The sequence below is a fragment of the Rhea americana genome, unplaced genomic scaffold (assembly GCF_003343005.1).
Source record: "Rhea americana isolate MKP2758 unplaced genomic scaffold, rheAme1 scaffold_24, whole genome shotgun sequence".
Taxonomy (NCBI): Eukaryota; Metazoa; Chordata; class Aves; order Rheiformes; family Rheidae; genus Rhea; species Rhea americana.
Window position 1 is genome coordinate 468,130 of NW_028186357.1, and position 15,748 is coordinate 483,877.

Sequence of the window (15,748 nt, forward strand, 5' to 3'; positions counted from 1 at the left end):
AAGGCACAGCATCTCCTCCGGCAACCCGCAGCCCGAGCGTGGGCCGGGGAGGCTCGAGGAGGTTACTGCGGGAGTGACTGGCTGCCTCCTGAAGAGCTGCCTCTCTCCCAATGGTGCATGAAAAATAGGACCTGTAAGAGCTAGGGAAGGAGAGCTCATACCAAAAACCACAGTAGCACTTACAAATCAATTTTTAATAACTCCCTCCAAAGTTTACCTCAAACTCAATTTTTCTCCTACAGAATTTGGTCATTATTTTGTAAAATATTTGTCTCCCTGCAGCAGCTGCCTAATTTAAAGGCAGCAATCTGATTTCTCCCCACACTCTCCAAGCCTTAAAAACAGCTCTTCCAATAATAGACTGGATTATGAATTAGGCATAATAAAATTTACTCAACTGTTCAGATCGGATGCAGGAAAGTTTGGAGTCACAAGCCACATTCTGAAGCTGAACGTTAAATGATTTTCTGCTCAGCTGGCCCAAGCACAGGTATCATAGTGATTAACAAAACACGCCAATCTGCAGCAGAATCGGCGAGGAGGAGCTGGGCAACTGGCAGCAGAGACTGCGCACAGGTGGAGTTCTGCATCCCTTGATCATATCCGCACATTCTCAGCCTTGCTCATCTTCCTCACTAGGGCCCTGGCAGCCCCAGGGGCTTGGGAGAGGCTGTGGGCCGCCGACTAATGCCTGTGGCTCAGACCAAGGAGCAGGCACGGCTGAGTGGCACCACTCTGCGAACAGGCAGGCAACAGCCCAAGGGCTGGTGACTCCCTTGCTGTAGTTAACATGCTACCAAATGGGTGACAGGGCCAACCCAAGTACATGTCCTCACCCACGTGCTCGGCATCCTGGCAGCAGGTTGGGTGCTGATTCAGTAGCAAGGACACTCAAGGGCACAGAAGAACCTGCCTGAGACACATGGGAGGCCCTTTCTGCTTGTGCGCGAAGCCAGACGTGCTCATCTACTTGCACCCCTGTCAGTACTCATGTGCTCCCAGCAGAGCACTGGTCACACAAGCTTTGTGCCACAAGAAGGTCCTAGACACATGSCTAGTGCACAGCTGAGAAGCTGCTGCACCTCCCCAAATTGCCCATCCCCTAAAGAGCAAACGCAGCACACTCGAAACAGGCAGGGCTCTGCTATTTATTGAGCTCTAGGTTTGTATATACATCCACTTACAACGCTAGGTTCGGTGACAATGCGACAAGAGGATGTGTGTCACGAGGGCCCAGCTCAGCCCTTGATGAGGGCCAACCTCAGGACCTGYTCCTCCTCACAGCCTGGGTTTGCCAGTCTATCCCAGCAAAGGAGCAACAGGACCTTTGAGAGCTGAGCCCACACTGGAAAGCTGAAAATCCCAGAGGCTGCAGAAGCAGACCTCTCCCCACTCTTTATCTATTTGTCTAGTCTCAGCCTAAACAGAATTAAAGAAAAGGAGGCATGTAGACAGTTAGTTGACTTGATGCTCTGACAGCAGCGATGCTGGCACTGGACCAAAGGGAGCACCTTAAGCCACCTTTGGGAAGGAAATTCCAAGTTTTGCCACGTTTTGCAAACCATTCTCACTCATTTACAGATCAGAATCATAGACCAGCTGGGAGTGGAAGGGACCTCTGGAGATCATCTGGTCCAGCCCTCTTGCTCAAGCAGGGTCAGCTAGACCAGGCTGCCCAGRACCAGGTCTAGTCAGGTTTTGAGTATCTCCAAGGAYTGAGACTCYACCACCTCTTTGCAACCTGTTCCAGTGTTCAGTCATCCTCACAGTATAGAAGTGTTTTCTTATGTTCAAGTGGAGTTTCWTGTGTTTCAGCTTGCGCCCCTTGCCTCTAGTCCAGTCACCGGACACCATGGAGAACAGCCTGGCTTCATCCTCTTTTCTCTCTCCCATCAGTTATTTATAAACAYTGATAAGATCCTCMCAAGCCTTCTCTTCTCCAGGCTAAACACTYACAGTGCTCTCAGCTTCTCCTTGTTTTAGAGATGCTCCAGCCCATTAATCATGTCCTTTGGCCACTGGAGAAGTGGACTCCTATATGCCCTGGTCTGTTCTCAAGCACAGTGATTTTTATAGAGCCTGCTTGTCCTCCCAAACACCTACCCTCTGACACACACACACTTCCACACCCAACTGGCAGGAAAGCAAATACGAGTGTCTGACTTCAGCTGATAGAAGACAGACAATTCAATGCTGAGGAAAAGCATCCTCTGCTGGGAGAAGCTGGTGCTCCCAAGGGAAACCCATGCTCTTCATCTGTCTTTATGGCCCATGGGTGGCCAAGGATAGTTTTCAATTTCCCGTGCTTATGGCAGGTAAAGTTGAAACATTAATGTAATTAGCAAATGTTAGTATGAATAAGCTTTGCAAAAAAATGGTAGAAAATGAGCACAACAGTCACATCACTCACACTACTCCAACCTACAAGGCTAAGAGCAGGACTAGGCACTTTTTACTATTTTCTAAAAAAAGGTGGATCTGGGAAGTAAGTAACTTCTCCAGTTCAATCTACCAAGCCAGGCCAGGTCTTAATGTCACTGCTGGGAGCTGAGAACGTATGAACAGAGAGCAGGTGCATATTCCTGAGCTGGCTGCCTGACACAGCACTCGAAGAGCAGGCTCCGTCTGACCTGAGCACCCCTCTCACACACTGGCTCTTGAGCAGAAAGGCCAGTTCATGCCCCTGCCCTTACAGCATCAACCTGGAGCTCTCCCTTAGGAAGCTCTTCGTCAGGTGTCAGCAGACTGTTGCTGTAAGTCACTTTGCAAAGACTGGTGGTCAAGCTAGAACATGAAGTAACTACTTCTCCAGCTGCGTTTTAACTGTAGTAGCTGCAAGCTACACACTAGGGAGAAAACAGGAACTTCTTAGCTCATGAAGTTCATTCAACATGTTCACTCAAACATGTGCAAAAGCAGGCATTCCTGTGAGGAAGAGGAGGATTGTCACAATACAGTCTCTGATGGGCAATAAAGGAAGTAGGAGGAAGGAGTCTGCCTCTCCCCTGCCCCATAGAAGTGGAACATTAAAAACACAAAACAAAACAAAACAAAAAAAACCAAGAACCTTAGAAACAGCAGAGATGAGCTGGGATACCGGCAACAACAGTGACTCCAACCAAAGCTGGTCTCAGTTACAAAGTGCTTTGTTTGATGACCCATATCCTTGTATACTGAATCAGACGAGCCAACAATCTTGGAGGCAAAATTTCTCCTCCAGTAACTTGAGGCCTTGGTTCATTTTATATCTTCTGACATAAGGATCCAACAGTGAGCAGGGCCTTCTTAAGGAATCTGTTTCATATCCCAAAACCATTCCCAAGGATATTGTAACCCATTACAGGATAGCAGTGAATTTGACCTACAGTGTTGCAGGAAGTATTGACCCAGGCTGACCATAAAAAACAATGGCCTTTATCTGAGGACAGAGAGCTTTCCCACAAAGCAGGCGAGCAGTCTCAACCTAGAACTGCCTCACACAACTGGACTGGTTTTATTGTTTTGATTGTGAGCTTTCCTCAGCTCTGCTACAGAGATTTTCAGGGCACCTTCCCTGAGGCTGCAGAGGGATTCTCCCATTGCTACTCAACAGGAACAGYTGCCCACCCCCATGGCACTTTGCAAAATTGCTCCTTCCTCCTCCTCAACATGGCAATCACCTCTCCCTAGTCCTGTTGAAACACACGCCTTTGGGATCAAACACACATCAGAAAGGCTTTCCCCCCCCCAGAACAAATGCAGTCCCATTATGCAGGCGGAAGGCAAGGCATAACTGGCTGCAGATCTGTAGTGTCCCTGCCCATACAGGCCCTTCTCTGGTCAGCCCTGAGCAGTAGCTGTGCCCCAGCTTCAAGAGATTGTGGAGAATTCCTTCAGCAGGAGTTCCTGGCTCAGTGTGTTGAAAGCAAGGTTCTTCCTCACGTTAATGCTGATGGACCGAACCTGACAAAGACAAAACAAGATATTTTAGCCAAGGGACTTCTCTTTGCTCCCAGTGAGCACAGCAGCTTTGACACTGCYGACTTCCTTGTTCAGCGTGGAACTGTTTTGCATGCCGTAATAGCCCCACAGAACTTGCTGCAGCCAATTCTCATCGAGACTGTAGCTTAGCAAGAAATCCCTGAGGATTAGCTGCTTGCTGGAATAACATGAGTGTCTGCAGTGATGTCCTACTGAGGAGAGTAAATTCCCAGGGAGGCAGAGATCAGAGAGGATTCTCTGCCTCAATGCACAAGTTGCATGACCTGATGAGTTTCCTGTACTGGAGCAAAGAGATGGGGAAAGAAGCACTTCTACGCTGCATTTTCTGCCAGTGCCCATTGAAGTGCTAGCTGGTGTTCTGGCTGAATGCAGGGGCACAGTCTCTATCCTGCTCCAAAGTCTGACACATCAGGCATAGCTACACTGCAGAGCCAAGAATCTGGAGTCAAGGAAAGGAGTGAAGCCATGCTACTGTGCTGTAAACATGAGTTATACCCCAAGCTGGTGGAAAATGCATGCAGCTGGCTCCATGGGTTTKGAGCCAGCTGCATCCATTTTGTGCCGAGTGCCTTACACTAGAAGCTGGAGCACCAGCTATTTCTGAAGAAGTATCCTTATCCCTTTAATGATGCCCAGACATGGTCACCTGCACAGCCTGCAAGCAGGAGCTGGACAGCCTCATTGCATAGCAGCTTCCCTTCCCCCTTCATGCGTGCAGACGCATTGGCCAAATATGCAGGCCCCAGACTGGGCTGTCTCAGCAACGCTCAGCAACGAAAAAACAGAGTCAAACATCATCTGTGTCAGCGACTGTGCAGCAGTGACAGAAAGCAAAACTGACACAAGCTCATCCAAACAACGGGATTACAGTTCCCTGAGACTCGGAGCCTGTGATAATAAGGTTGTTGCTGACCTGGTTAGTGTTTTGTGTCTTTTAAAAGCATTGGAGGATGAATTAAACAGAAGCAGAATGAGGAACCGAATAGGTAGGGCTGAAAGAGTAAGTTAGCAGTGTTTGTACAGTCGAGGGTTCTACTTGCTGTGCTGGTAAAAAGGAGAGGAAGGGCAGAAAGCTCCCAGAGGGCAAAATGGGTAAAAGACAGTGAGAAACAAATCAAAACATGGACGGTTAAAAGGAGAAGTTGTGAGCCTTGTTGCTAACACAGACCCTAACAACCTCAGCAAGCTCAGGCTGTTTGTGCTTAAACGCTGAGTATTTAAGTGGTTTGCATTGGGCTTTGTCTCCTTTCCAGGAGACAGAAGCCCTGCTGATAAGATTTGGGCCCAGTCCTACCGATGACTCCCCACCTCAGTGATCAAGCCCACTCTAACAAGGGGAGAAAACAAGTCTAAACAAGCATGGAGAGGCCTCTGCCCTGAAGAGCACGACTGCCTGCAGAAAACGGACTGATGCCCCAGGCAGAGTGCAAGTTCGTACCTCTATTCTGACCAGCAGCACTCCCGTGGGTCCCAGCAGTGTGTGTGTGTGTGTGTGGGGGGGGAAATCAATCAGAAATTGGGTCCCAGTCTCAGAAACTGCTGCCAGGGCCAAGGCATTAGTGGTAGAAGATCCAAGGTCTTTAGGAAGGATGAGGTGTCAGCCCCTACAAGCCCAGAAGGGGAGGCTGGAGTAACACACCATGAGAGAAGAGGACTCAGCAGAAATCGTATCTGCGGGGCACAGCCCAAGAAATTCAACTGGTTTAGTCTGCAAAAAGAAGGGTTAGGAGGAACAGAGCAAACACCCTCACATATGTAAAATGAGGTCAGAAAGAGAACAGTGAGTAATATTTCTCTGGCTCCCCAGGGATGGGGCAAGAAATATTCAGTTTAATTCAAGACCAAGAAGATTTATGTTGGAAAAGAGGAAATACTTCCAACTCTAAGAGCTGCGAAGGAATGGTATAGATTACCTGGGGCTGAGGTGGTGGTATCACCACCTTCATGGCAATTCTAGGTTTTAATATGAACTTCACCACATATTTTGGTCAAGAGCGGTCTAGATCGAGTTGGATCTGCTTTAACACAATTTTGGGAGAAGAGAGGACATGACAACAACACACAAGGTGGTCCTGTCATTTCCATAAATCACTTTCCAGTGTTTCTCCTGTTCTAAGCCAACAGTCTCAAAAAGATAAGAACAGCTCAAATTAGAGTTGAATCAATTTATCTCCAGCACTAAAGGTCAGCACAGGGAGCTGGGGCTCATGTCTTTTTTGGAGTTGGAAGAGCAGACAGTGACACAGGAGGATGTCAGCCTGCAACAAGGAGAAACTTCAGATACTTCCTGCAACCTGGCTGAGCTGCTCCATTCATGAGGAGCGCTCCTAACTCATCGTGCCAGAGTTCAGGTCTGGCTGCCAATATGAAAGCTACCACAACTCTTTGGAGCGGCTTATGCAAGGGGCCAAAAACAGCCTTAAAAAATAAGCTCACAGCTTTAACATTTACTTTGCAAGGAAATAAAAGCAGAGGCTGTCTCCTCTCTTGCTTCTGTATGAAGCACGCTGGAACTGAAAGAGTCTAAAATCTTTCTTTTTTCCCTATTAGCAACTCAGATGACATTTAACCTGCCGACTTTGAAGAAATGGGAAATTTGAGAAATGTTGACATCGCCTGCAGAGCAAACAATGAGCAAATGAAAGAAAGAATTAATCAGGGGGCATTAGCTATGTGAGGAAAACATGATTTAATATTGGGTTTGTATTGTTATAGCTGGACTTGTGCAACACTGTAAGGACACTCCTATTTTGGAGTAAGTCACATCAGTTAAACCTGTTTCCAATCAACAAGATGCTCTTAAGGAACGTGTACAATTGGATGAAGGTTTACACTGACTACTATATCTAATTAAAAGTCAAATGAGTGTAATTTCCTCTACAGAAATCAATCCGTAATGAGACTATTTTGAGACTCTATTGAAACCTATCCAACTGTGAAAACAGTGAATGTTTTGGAAAGATGCTGAATCTTTCTACACATTACTTCAGCTGCAATGTGAGGCTCCAAAAGCCCACATCCATAATACCCCCTCTAGAAAAAGTAGCACAGACCYGAAATGACATACCCAAGGTTTCAAAGAAAAACTGTTAGGAAACTTCCAAACTTCCTTCYTTTATTCCCCTTAAAGGTAGCACAACAGGCCAGAAAACCCAATTGATAARACTCAGCACATCACCTTCAACCACATTGTGGCTGCAGTATTGCAGGCCTTTGAAAACTTCTTTGAAAAGGGAATGGGAGAAGAAAGGAGATTTTTCTCTGGGATTTGCAAGAAAGAGCAGCACAGAAGCAAAGCAGTGCATTAGCAAAGCATGTCAATGGAGTAAGAACAAGATTTCTACACATAAAGGAGCCAAAGAGAATGGCTTGGGGAAGTTTCAGCTCACCCCCTTAATGGGAGCACAGAGAGATGAAAAGGAGGCTAAAAAGGAAAATGGCTCCTGCATGTCATTCCCCATTGAGAAGAATTTGCTTTAATGCAGTCACACAGATAGAGAGAGGGATAAGTAAACCAGGCAGAAACTGGAAGGAGTATTTGCAAAAAGCTCCTGTTCAGGAGGCCTGATGGAACAAGCGCAAGTTTGGATACCATCCTGGAAACCTGTATGTCACCCCTAGCCTTGCTCCTCTTACAGGGCACAGGAAAATTGCAGCAGCTTCACACTGCCCCTTATGTCAAATCCTGCAACTCTCACCAGTAAAACACAATGCACTGGGCAGGGGGACGTTATCCAACGTCAGACCAGCAACAAAGGCTGAAATAAAGATACAGAGGCCTGGAAAGAGCAAGCCAACCACCTATTTTGAAAGTATATAGGGAGGGCAGTGCAGACTAGAACATTTTTATGGCTGTCCTTGATGAGCTGTTAGAATAATTAATAAAGCCATCAGTTTCTGTGCACCTAGAGGAAAAACAGCACGGAGGACAGGARGCCAAGCTGGGTTTGCTGAAGACAAATCATATCATATCATGTTGATTTCACTTTGTGAAGGGRACAGCTTAATRGAATGCAGGGGGTTTTCTGTAGCTATGAGTAAAGAACWTTTAATAGGGTCCCAATTCTCAGGGCATCTAGAGAAAYGTGGATTAAACAGATTCASAACTGGGTCARTTGGCACATTTAGACAGTAATTAYTCAGGCTTTCATCCGGTCTTGAGGAGAGGGTCCCAGGGGCACCTGGACTTGTAATTTTCAGAAGGGAGTGGAGGAATTGACTGGATTACGCTAAGCAGATTCTTAAATGATATAAAATTGGGAAGAATCACAGGGATTGCAAAAAACATCAGGCTAGGAAGAAAATCTTAGCTCAAGTGTTTTGTAGCTGTGAGGATCTCAGGCCTGAGAGTGTCATTTTAATCAACTGGCATGATCAGCCTGTGTTTCTGCCAGGCCAGGTGGAAAGTGGAGCACACAGGMAGCAAGGCAGTCACATGGCCAAGAGGCTGGGAAAGGAGAAGCCGGCTAGGGGAGCAGGAGCCCTTGGGACAGAACAGATGATGACAGAAATATGAATATGCCTTTTTTCAGGGTGCAAAATATGACTTTTTTTCCAGAGAGAAACTTATGTCATATGGAGACTATAGCTAAAGCCTTTGCACATATTCCAGATATATCAAAGAGCAAACCAGAGAGACAGGAATTCCTAAGGCACAGGAGAGCACCAAAAATGGTATTACAGTCATCACAAGCGATAGTTGCCCTTATTCTGCCCAGTAGCAGTACTGTGATGACCTAAAAAATCATATAAAAATGTTAAAAAACACCCTRTAGAAGAAAGCAAAAGCAATTCAGGCATGCTTGTTCTGGAGCAGAGGAGACAGAGAGAGGCATAACGTTCCCAAACTCATGCAGACTCGTGATGGAGTGGGCAGGCATCAATTACTCATCAATCAGCAAGGACAGAGCTGGAAAACAGAATCAGGTCTCAAACTGGCAGAGAAAGCTGCCAGAGTTAAGAGATCTCTCCCCTCTCTGAAGCAGTAATGACTCAAAAGTGAGTAAAACAGACTCCCCTCAGGGATACCAGCCACTACAAAAACACTGGCTCCCTGGTAAGGCAGACGTGGGGCAAGAAAATAGCTTGACCAAAATCACTGTGACCCAGCCCTCTGGAGCTGAGTGAGCAAGCTGGCTTGCTGAAGAATACAACTGCCAATCCAAATTGGCAATTTGGATTCAGTTCTGTCATAGTTTTGTTATTTCTGTGGAGCTTTGTACCATTAGACTTGTCTAGCAGGARGAGCTATTTCTAGGGAACAATTTTGCTTTCTTCACTGGGGAATCCATTCTGTGAGGGCTRGAGGAAAGCAGCAAGCAGGTAAGTATTTGGCCAGCATCACATATTTTGCTCAGCCTCGTGCTTTGTGGCCCATGAACAACTGTAAAAAGACTTTAAGTTGGTCTGCCTGATGAACCCAAAGTAGGAGCAGTCAGCTTTTCCACCACGCAAACTTACCGCTACAAAGCATGCTAGATCGCCACAGCAAAAAGAAGGGACAGAGAYTGACTGGCCATTTGCTGACCTATGCAGTCTGATGGTTCCTCCCCAGCCAGACACTGCAGGGCAGGAGCTTTCAGATAGTTGAGACAGTGTCTGTTCAGATCCTATTGCTGTCCCATCTCCAGAGACAGCTCTGTGAAGGTACAGGGCTGCTCAGTATCCCAAATGCCACTGCACAGGTCACAACCAAAATATTTGGAAAGGAGTTGTTTCCCCTTTCAGAATCAAGGCAGCTTACCAGCTCTTTGAAGAAGGCAGCCTCTTTATGCTGTTCCGAGTAGCGCTCGTACTGGTCCAGTCCGTCCTGCAGCTTTAGGGTCAGTGTGTCATAGTTGGACCGCACCACTTCCAAAACCTGCCAAATACAACCAAATACAGCAGAGGAATCAGTATCCACAGATGTCTCAGCACAGGAGGAGTGAGGCTGAGATAAATCACAGCTCTGGTACCCATTTTTCAACATAAAYGGTTTTAACAGTCAATATTTGGAACATGAGTAACACCACAGAAGTGGGCACTAGAAATCTTTCTAATGCCAGTAAGGAACTGCCTTCAAATTTAGAGTTTCTTCATTCATAAGAACAGAGTATCAGTTTRTAACCACGACAGCAGCAGCTTACCAAATACTATCATATCACCAGGAAAAGCAGACATGATCTTATTAAAGAGCTAATTACCATGTGTACACCCAAATGTAACAGAACAGGTACTACACAAACACAGGTCTGTCTGATCCCTCGATTCCTGCTAGTTTTGCCAGCACACCTCCCTCCTGCCTTGCTAATCACCATTCACAATCTGCTTAACTACCAGCTTCTACAGCTGCTCAGGTCAGCCTCCATGCAGAGTACTGCACTTCTCTACTGATGGRAATAAACTTTGACAGACACTAAGACAAGACCAAGTCTGTTATGAATTTTGGTATTAGAACCAGGTGGAGCACCACATCCAGGACTCCCTGCCCAGTTGGTATTATTTTATTACCTGCCTTCCCTGCAACTGAAGCACTCCAGCTTATATTACTACCTCACTCCGCTCCCAGCACAGGTCTATGCCTGTAAATTTGTAGTTAAACTTCTTTGCCCTTTTGAACTACTCATTTTCCTTACTAGGGAACACCAAGGGTGACTCCCACAATGCTTTTAGCTTCAAAGCACTACATGGACAAACTCATTCCTCAAAGCATTTGTGAGATGGTAAGTAATGATAATTTTCCTACTAGGAACTATATAGCTCAGCACTCCTGGGCAAAATRTATGCTCAAAACAATTCTCTTAAACATAGGAGCTTCTTTTCTTAGGCTGTTACCATTTGATCTCAGAGCTAAACAGAAGTGCAGACAGAATATCAACAGCTGAGGTTTGCATTTAAGTAGCCCCTGCTCAGGAAAAGCCTCAGCCAGGAGGACTTCCTGGGGAGCAAAGGAAGAGGGCCCTGCCTCCAGGCTTTCACAACTCATGGGTGAGATCCTAAGAAAGGCATTTCAGAGGGCTGAAGACAACAAACAGTGACCAGGACAATAAGGGATTCTCTCTACTTCTCGTCCTCCTCAAAAAGTGTAAACCCTACCCTCAATTGTCCATTTAGCCAGTTGGCAGCTCCTGCCCCTTACGTGATTGAACTGTATCCTTCTATCTTTCACTCTTTGATTTGCCTAGGATTCCTTCAAAAGCTTTTTCTCCTGGCTTTTCCCCCAAACTCTGGGCAAGACAGCAGGACACACTTAGAAATAAGGTTTGAACTGATGTCCTGCTAAGAAAGAGACCACAGAGTTTAGTAAGTCCTCATCCAAATGAGGACTGAGGCAAAACGGGGCCCAACAGTGAGACAGTCACACAGCCCTTTGCAGTTCAGCTGTCTGCTAGCACTGCAGAGGCAAGATAGGGGTAAGAACTGGTGCTTTGTAAGGTTATGTGAGAATAGCCTGTCAGCATCCTGCTGCTGCAAGAACATGCAGCGTCCTCTCCAGACCGATTTCCTAATTCCRTTTGTCAGCTCTGCTGGCAGAGAGGAAGAGTTCTGCAATAACACCCATCTACAAATTTAGTCATGTCCTCTTGTTCTTATGAGGAAAGGTTGTAAAAAGCATCAGAGCCAAGAGTAATGATGAATGAAAAAGGCCTGGAATGGGAATAATTTACTCTGGGTTGCAACTATACAGCAGGGATGGAGAGTAACAGTATAATGCACTTTCTTCTGAGCAGTAAAGTATCTAGTAGCTTGCATGAATCAGAGGGCTATTCTCTTGCCATTTTGACGAATGCACAACGGTCAAGATTAATAACACGCAGAGGAGAAACCCTGTTGAGTGAAGGTGAAGAGCAGAAGAGGCTTCTCCAGCAGCAACTCACAGAGCAGACGACGCACTTCACCCAGTGCTGTCCCACTCCACAGGAACCCTCCCTTGTGCTCCTCTTTACTCCGCCACCTGCACTTGTGCCCCAAAGCATGCAGCCAGGCACAGTGCCACGTCTGCGTGCACATGCTCCTCCATGAAGCAGCAGGATTCCTTCCTGCCTGTTCTGAACAGAGGTCTCTTCAGACACTTAATAGGGGCACCCTCAGAGCATGGTGAGCAGTGGCAAACTGAGGGGAGCAGCAAGCCTTGTAAGCAGCACCCTTTCAATCAGYCCTCCTCTCCCTCCCTTGAAATCAGTCTGACGCTCCAGTAGGACAGCGGGGAAGGAGTAAAAGGCCCAAGAGCCCATGCTGTGTTACCTACTCGTTATCACATCCTCTGTAAAGAGCTTGAGATCAGCTTTTCCCTTTATCTGTATTTTCATTGGCTAGCGCTCCCTATCTCYTTCAATTATGAAATAACTTWAAAAGAAAAAGTTAAAAATAAACAGCTTCTCTTCACTGCCTGATAATTTCCCTTTCTTGCTACTGATGAGGAAAAACGCTAYGTGGGATCTGAGATAAACCCACTCATGGATCATTTTGCTTCATAYCCTATAATGGATGGGAACTGTTACTGAGATTACGACCTGCCATTCTTGAGATGGTTTCATCCGCTCTTTAAGATGCGGCTGCTAGACAGAGAGAGGTGAAGAGCAGCAGAAGATATTAAGAGTGTCTAGTATGATGGTTTGAAATGCTTTTTTAATTTTTTTTAAACACACTACTTTGACTTTTGTTCAAGGAAACTGTTGCAAGAACAACATCCTCTTGCCTTAAATGTATGAGATTTTATCTGCATCTTTCTGTCGGTTACAAAAGACTTAGAAGAATTTAATTTTGAGATTGAAGCATTTCTCTTCTAAAGTCTTGTCTGACCTGCTTTTCAAGGAAGTCTTTAAGGAAAGCTAGAAAACATTGATTCCAAGATGGTGAAGTCTGAATAACTTAAAAGGGAAGGGACTTTTAGCTGGACTCTTCTGTGCTTATTTTAAAGTCATTCAACTTTTAAAATCTCTCAACCAGCTGGGAAAACAACACTTTAATATCAGGCAAGGGTAGAGGAAAATGGACTGTAGATGACTTCCAAGAAGCTTCTCAGCAAGCAATAGGGATGATAAAATGTGACATTCCTCAGATTGCAAGGATAAATATACAGGGCAAACTTTTAAAAGTATATTTTACTGGGTCTTTACAAAAGAAAAAGACCAAGTGAAAAGGAGTCACAAGCTCAATCTCTTTTTGCAGGTTACCTTAGGAGGATGAGAGTCTCAACAAACCGAGAAGACAGAAGTGAACAACTTGGACATGGTCCAATACAAGCAAAATGAAGGCTGCTGAACTCCTCTCCCTGTACAGCCCCAGCAGCTGCATTCTCTCATCTACTTCAGCGCAACATCCCAGAAGGCCATGGAGTTGCACTGCTGTAGTTTAAAAACAATTTGCCATCAAATTTACCCGCTGCTCATGCACTGACTGCTTTACAGAAGTTCCAGAGGAACATTACCAAGTCACTCCAGTGTGCACATGCCTCCAAACTCAGCCTTCCAGGAACTGCTCCAGACAGCATGCACTTTTTGCAGCAGTCAGGACGACTCCAGTGTCTTCCTGAAGTCACAGATCTCCACATCCCATTACTCCTCTTCYCTGCCAACACAAAAAACTCGGGACCAGACGCATCCTCCTTGGGTAATATGGCAGAGAATACCACTCAACAGAGCAGTCAACATGGGGCCCAGCCCTCTGTAAAATCCCACCGATCTCATSCTGCTGCACCCATAGGAACAAGATTACTTTATGGAGTTTTTKGATCCCTTACTTTGCTGTACCCTACAATACCCAAGCTCACCATTCCCTCCTCAAGTTGGAGGAATGACCTTGAAAAGTGAGTACATCTTGGCCACAAATATTGGAACCAATTCCTCCCACCCTGAAATCTTTTGTTTYCTACATTCAACACAGTCCATGCTTAGCTGTATCATCATCTACACYGAGTCTTCTCTCCACTGCGCCACAGCTGTTCCCTCTGACTGATCCTCAACAGAAGCAGACTTATGACTTACTGCACCCTTCAAAAGAKACTGAACCTTCTGAAATAGTTTGTTCTGGAGAAACTACGGGATCGTAGGCAGTAGTATCTGATCCCCATCCTGCTCACCTTTAACAGCAAAGCCAGAAGGGCAGCTAAAYTGAAAATAAAAATCTAATGGGTAAYACAAAACTAGGACCCATCTATCTGTCAGACAAAGCACACTTCACTGATCAATAGCTCTTTAACCTGCAGAATYTTTCGTCATCTGCAAATACAGCCTGAGTTGCTAAGCCTTAAGATTTAGAGAACTCCAATTCACTCCACTCTGCCACAGATCTAGTAACAAAACAGAAAATCTCTGAAATCCCAAATCCCATGYAGGTTTTGGGAAGCATGCATGCATAATTAGACAGCAAGAAGTAGTAAGCAAGGCTCTACACTGCCTTTCTAATCAGTTTAGGAAAGGACAAGAACATAATCAGCCAGCAAAGCCRGTATCTCACTAGAGCTTCTCCATGCCCAAAAGACAGACATTAGCTACCACAGTGCCAAAGCAGCTGGAAAAGAATTGATTCTGTGATCTTGCAGAAAGCAGAAGGGAAAAAGAGAGAGAGAGAAGAAACACACTTGCTTGAAGTGCCCACACCAAACACACACGTGAAGCCTCGCATATTGCAAGGATGGGACACAGGGAGGCTCTCCAGATCAGGCCCTCCATCCTGGAAGACAGTGCAGCAAGTCTTTRGGGACTAGCTGATCAGAACAGCTAGTCAGAACATCATAGCTCAATCCTGATCAGCAGGATCTGGCATAGTGGGTCACAGACTGGACTACCAAAGTAGGGGGTACAGCCCTAGGCACTGGGGAACCTTTGCCAACAGTGCAAATGTCACACTCAGTGCGTGACCCAAGAGGCATGTAATGACCATCGCTCACTGGTGCTACTGCAGGGACACAGCGTAGACGCCATAGGCAGGGGCTAGGGGAGGGGAAAAAAGTGCATTTCCTGCACTCTCTRCAAAGGTAGAGGGGTTCCTGCCACAGCCTGTGTATCACAGAAGGAATTAAGGCAGTCCCATCTCTAGGGGCAAGGCCAAAATAYCTTAAGCAAACAGCAGTTTCATCCTCTCAGCTCAGCTAAAGGAGGCTATGGAAAAAAGGCTTTTGGGTTTTCCTAATCCAGAAAAAGTCTGATGTGTGTCTTACACTAGAGTCCTCAAAATGCTTCCAAGTTTAGTACAAATCTTCCCTTTATTTCCCCCACCAATCTGCACAAGCCACTCAAAGTTTCAAAGTGCTTTTCCTAGGGAATTCAACTGAATAGCAACATTTCTAATTGTAATGAACAGGCTGCTGCCACCTTTACTACAAAGAGGCTGTTGCCTCTCCATAATAAAGTGACAGATAATTGACATAAATTTTACAACAGTGTCTTCTAATTAATATGGAAAGTTTTTTTTCCTCTCCCCTCAAATAGCATTACATGTCTCACAGAGCAACTTAAAAACTGCTGATGCAGGCTGGAGTCTCTCCTGGAATTAATCCCCAGAAGTGCCAAAGACAAAACACATAACTAAATAATTAGAAGTTAAATAAACACACACACACACACACACACTCAGCTGCCACATTTCCCAATAGATTCTGCCCAGACCCCTGCTGTACTTGTCTCTGAAGCCCATTAGCCATGCCAAGCTCCTTCTCCCTTTCCTCCCTCACTGTCTGCAGGAGCTGAGTTCAGAGAAAGAATCCACTAAAGCTGTCAGTGCTACACACGAGTGTGGGAAGCAGCTCCCATTCACAGCGGCTTCCAGGAAAGGACCCATCCTGAGC

At 45.9% G+C, this 15,748-nt stretch overlaps 1 protein-coding gene across 2 annotated transcripts in view; it reads right to left on the reverse strand.

The window, feature by feature from the left end:
- Nucleotides 1–1,129: 1,129 nt before the first annotated feature.
- The window catches only part of ARMH3 (armadillo like helical domain containing 3), a 133,802-nt gene continuing 119,183 nt past the window's right edge, over nucleotides 1,130–15,748 (reverse strand). For both annotated transcript variants that reach the window (XM_085306399.1, XM_085306398.1), the window contains exons 25-26: nucleotides 9,725–9,841; nucleotides 1,130–3,942 (exon numbers count right to left, since the gene is read on the reverse strand). In XM_085306399.1, coding sequence (XP_085162525.1) covers nucleotides 3,850–3,942; nucleotides 9,725–9,841 — 210 coding nt within the window. In that variant the 3' untranslated portion in view covers nucleotides 1,130–3,849. The remainder of the gene's footprint in view (nucleotides 3,943–9,724; nucleotides 9,842–15,748) is intronic.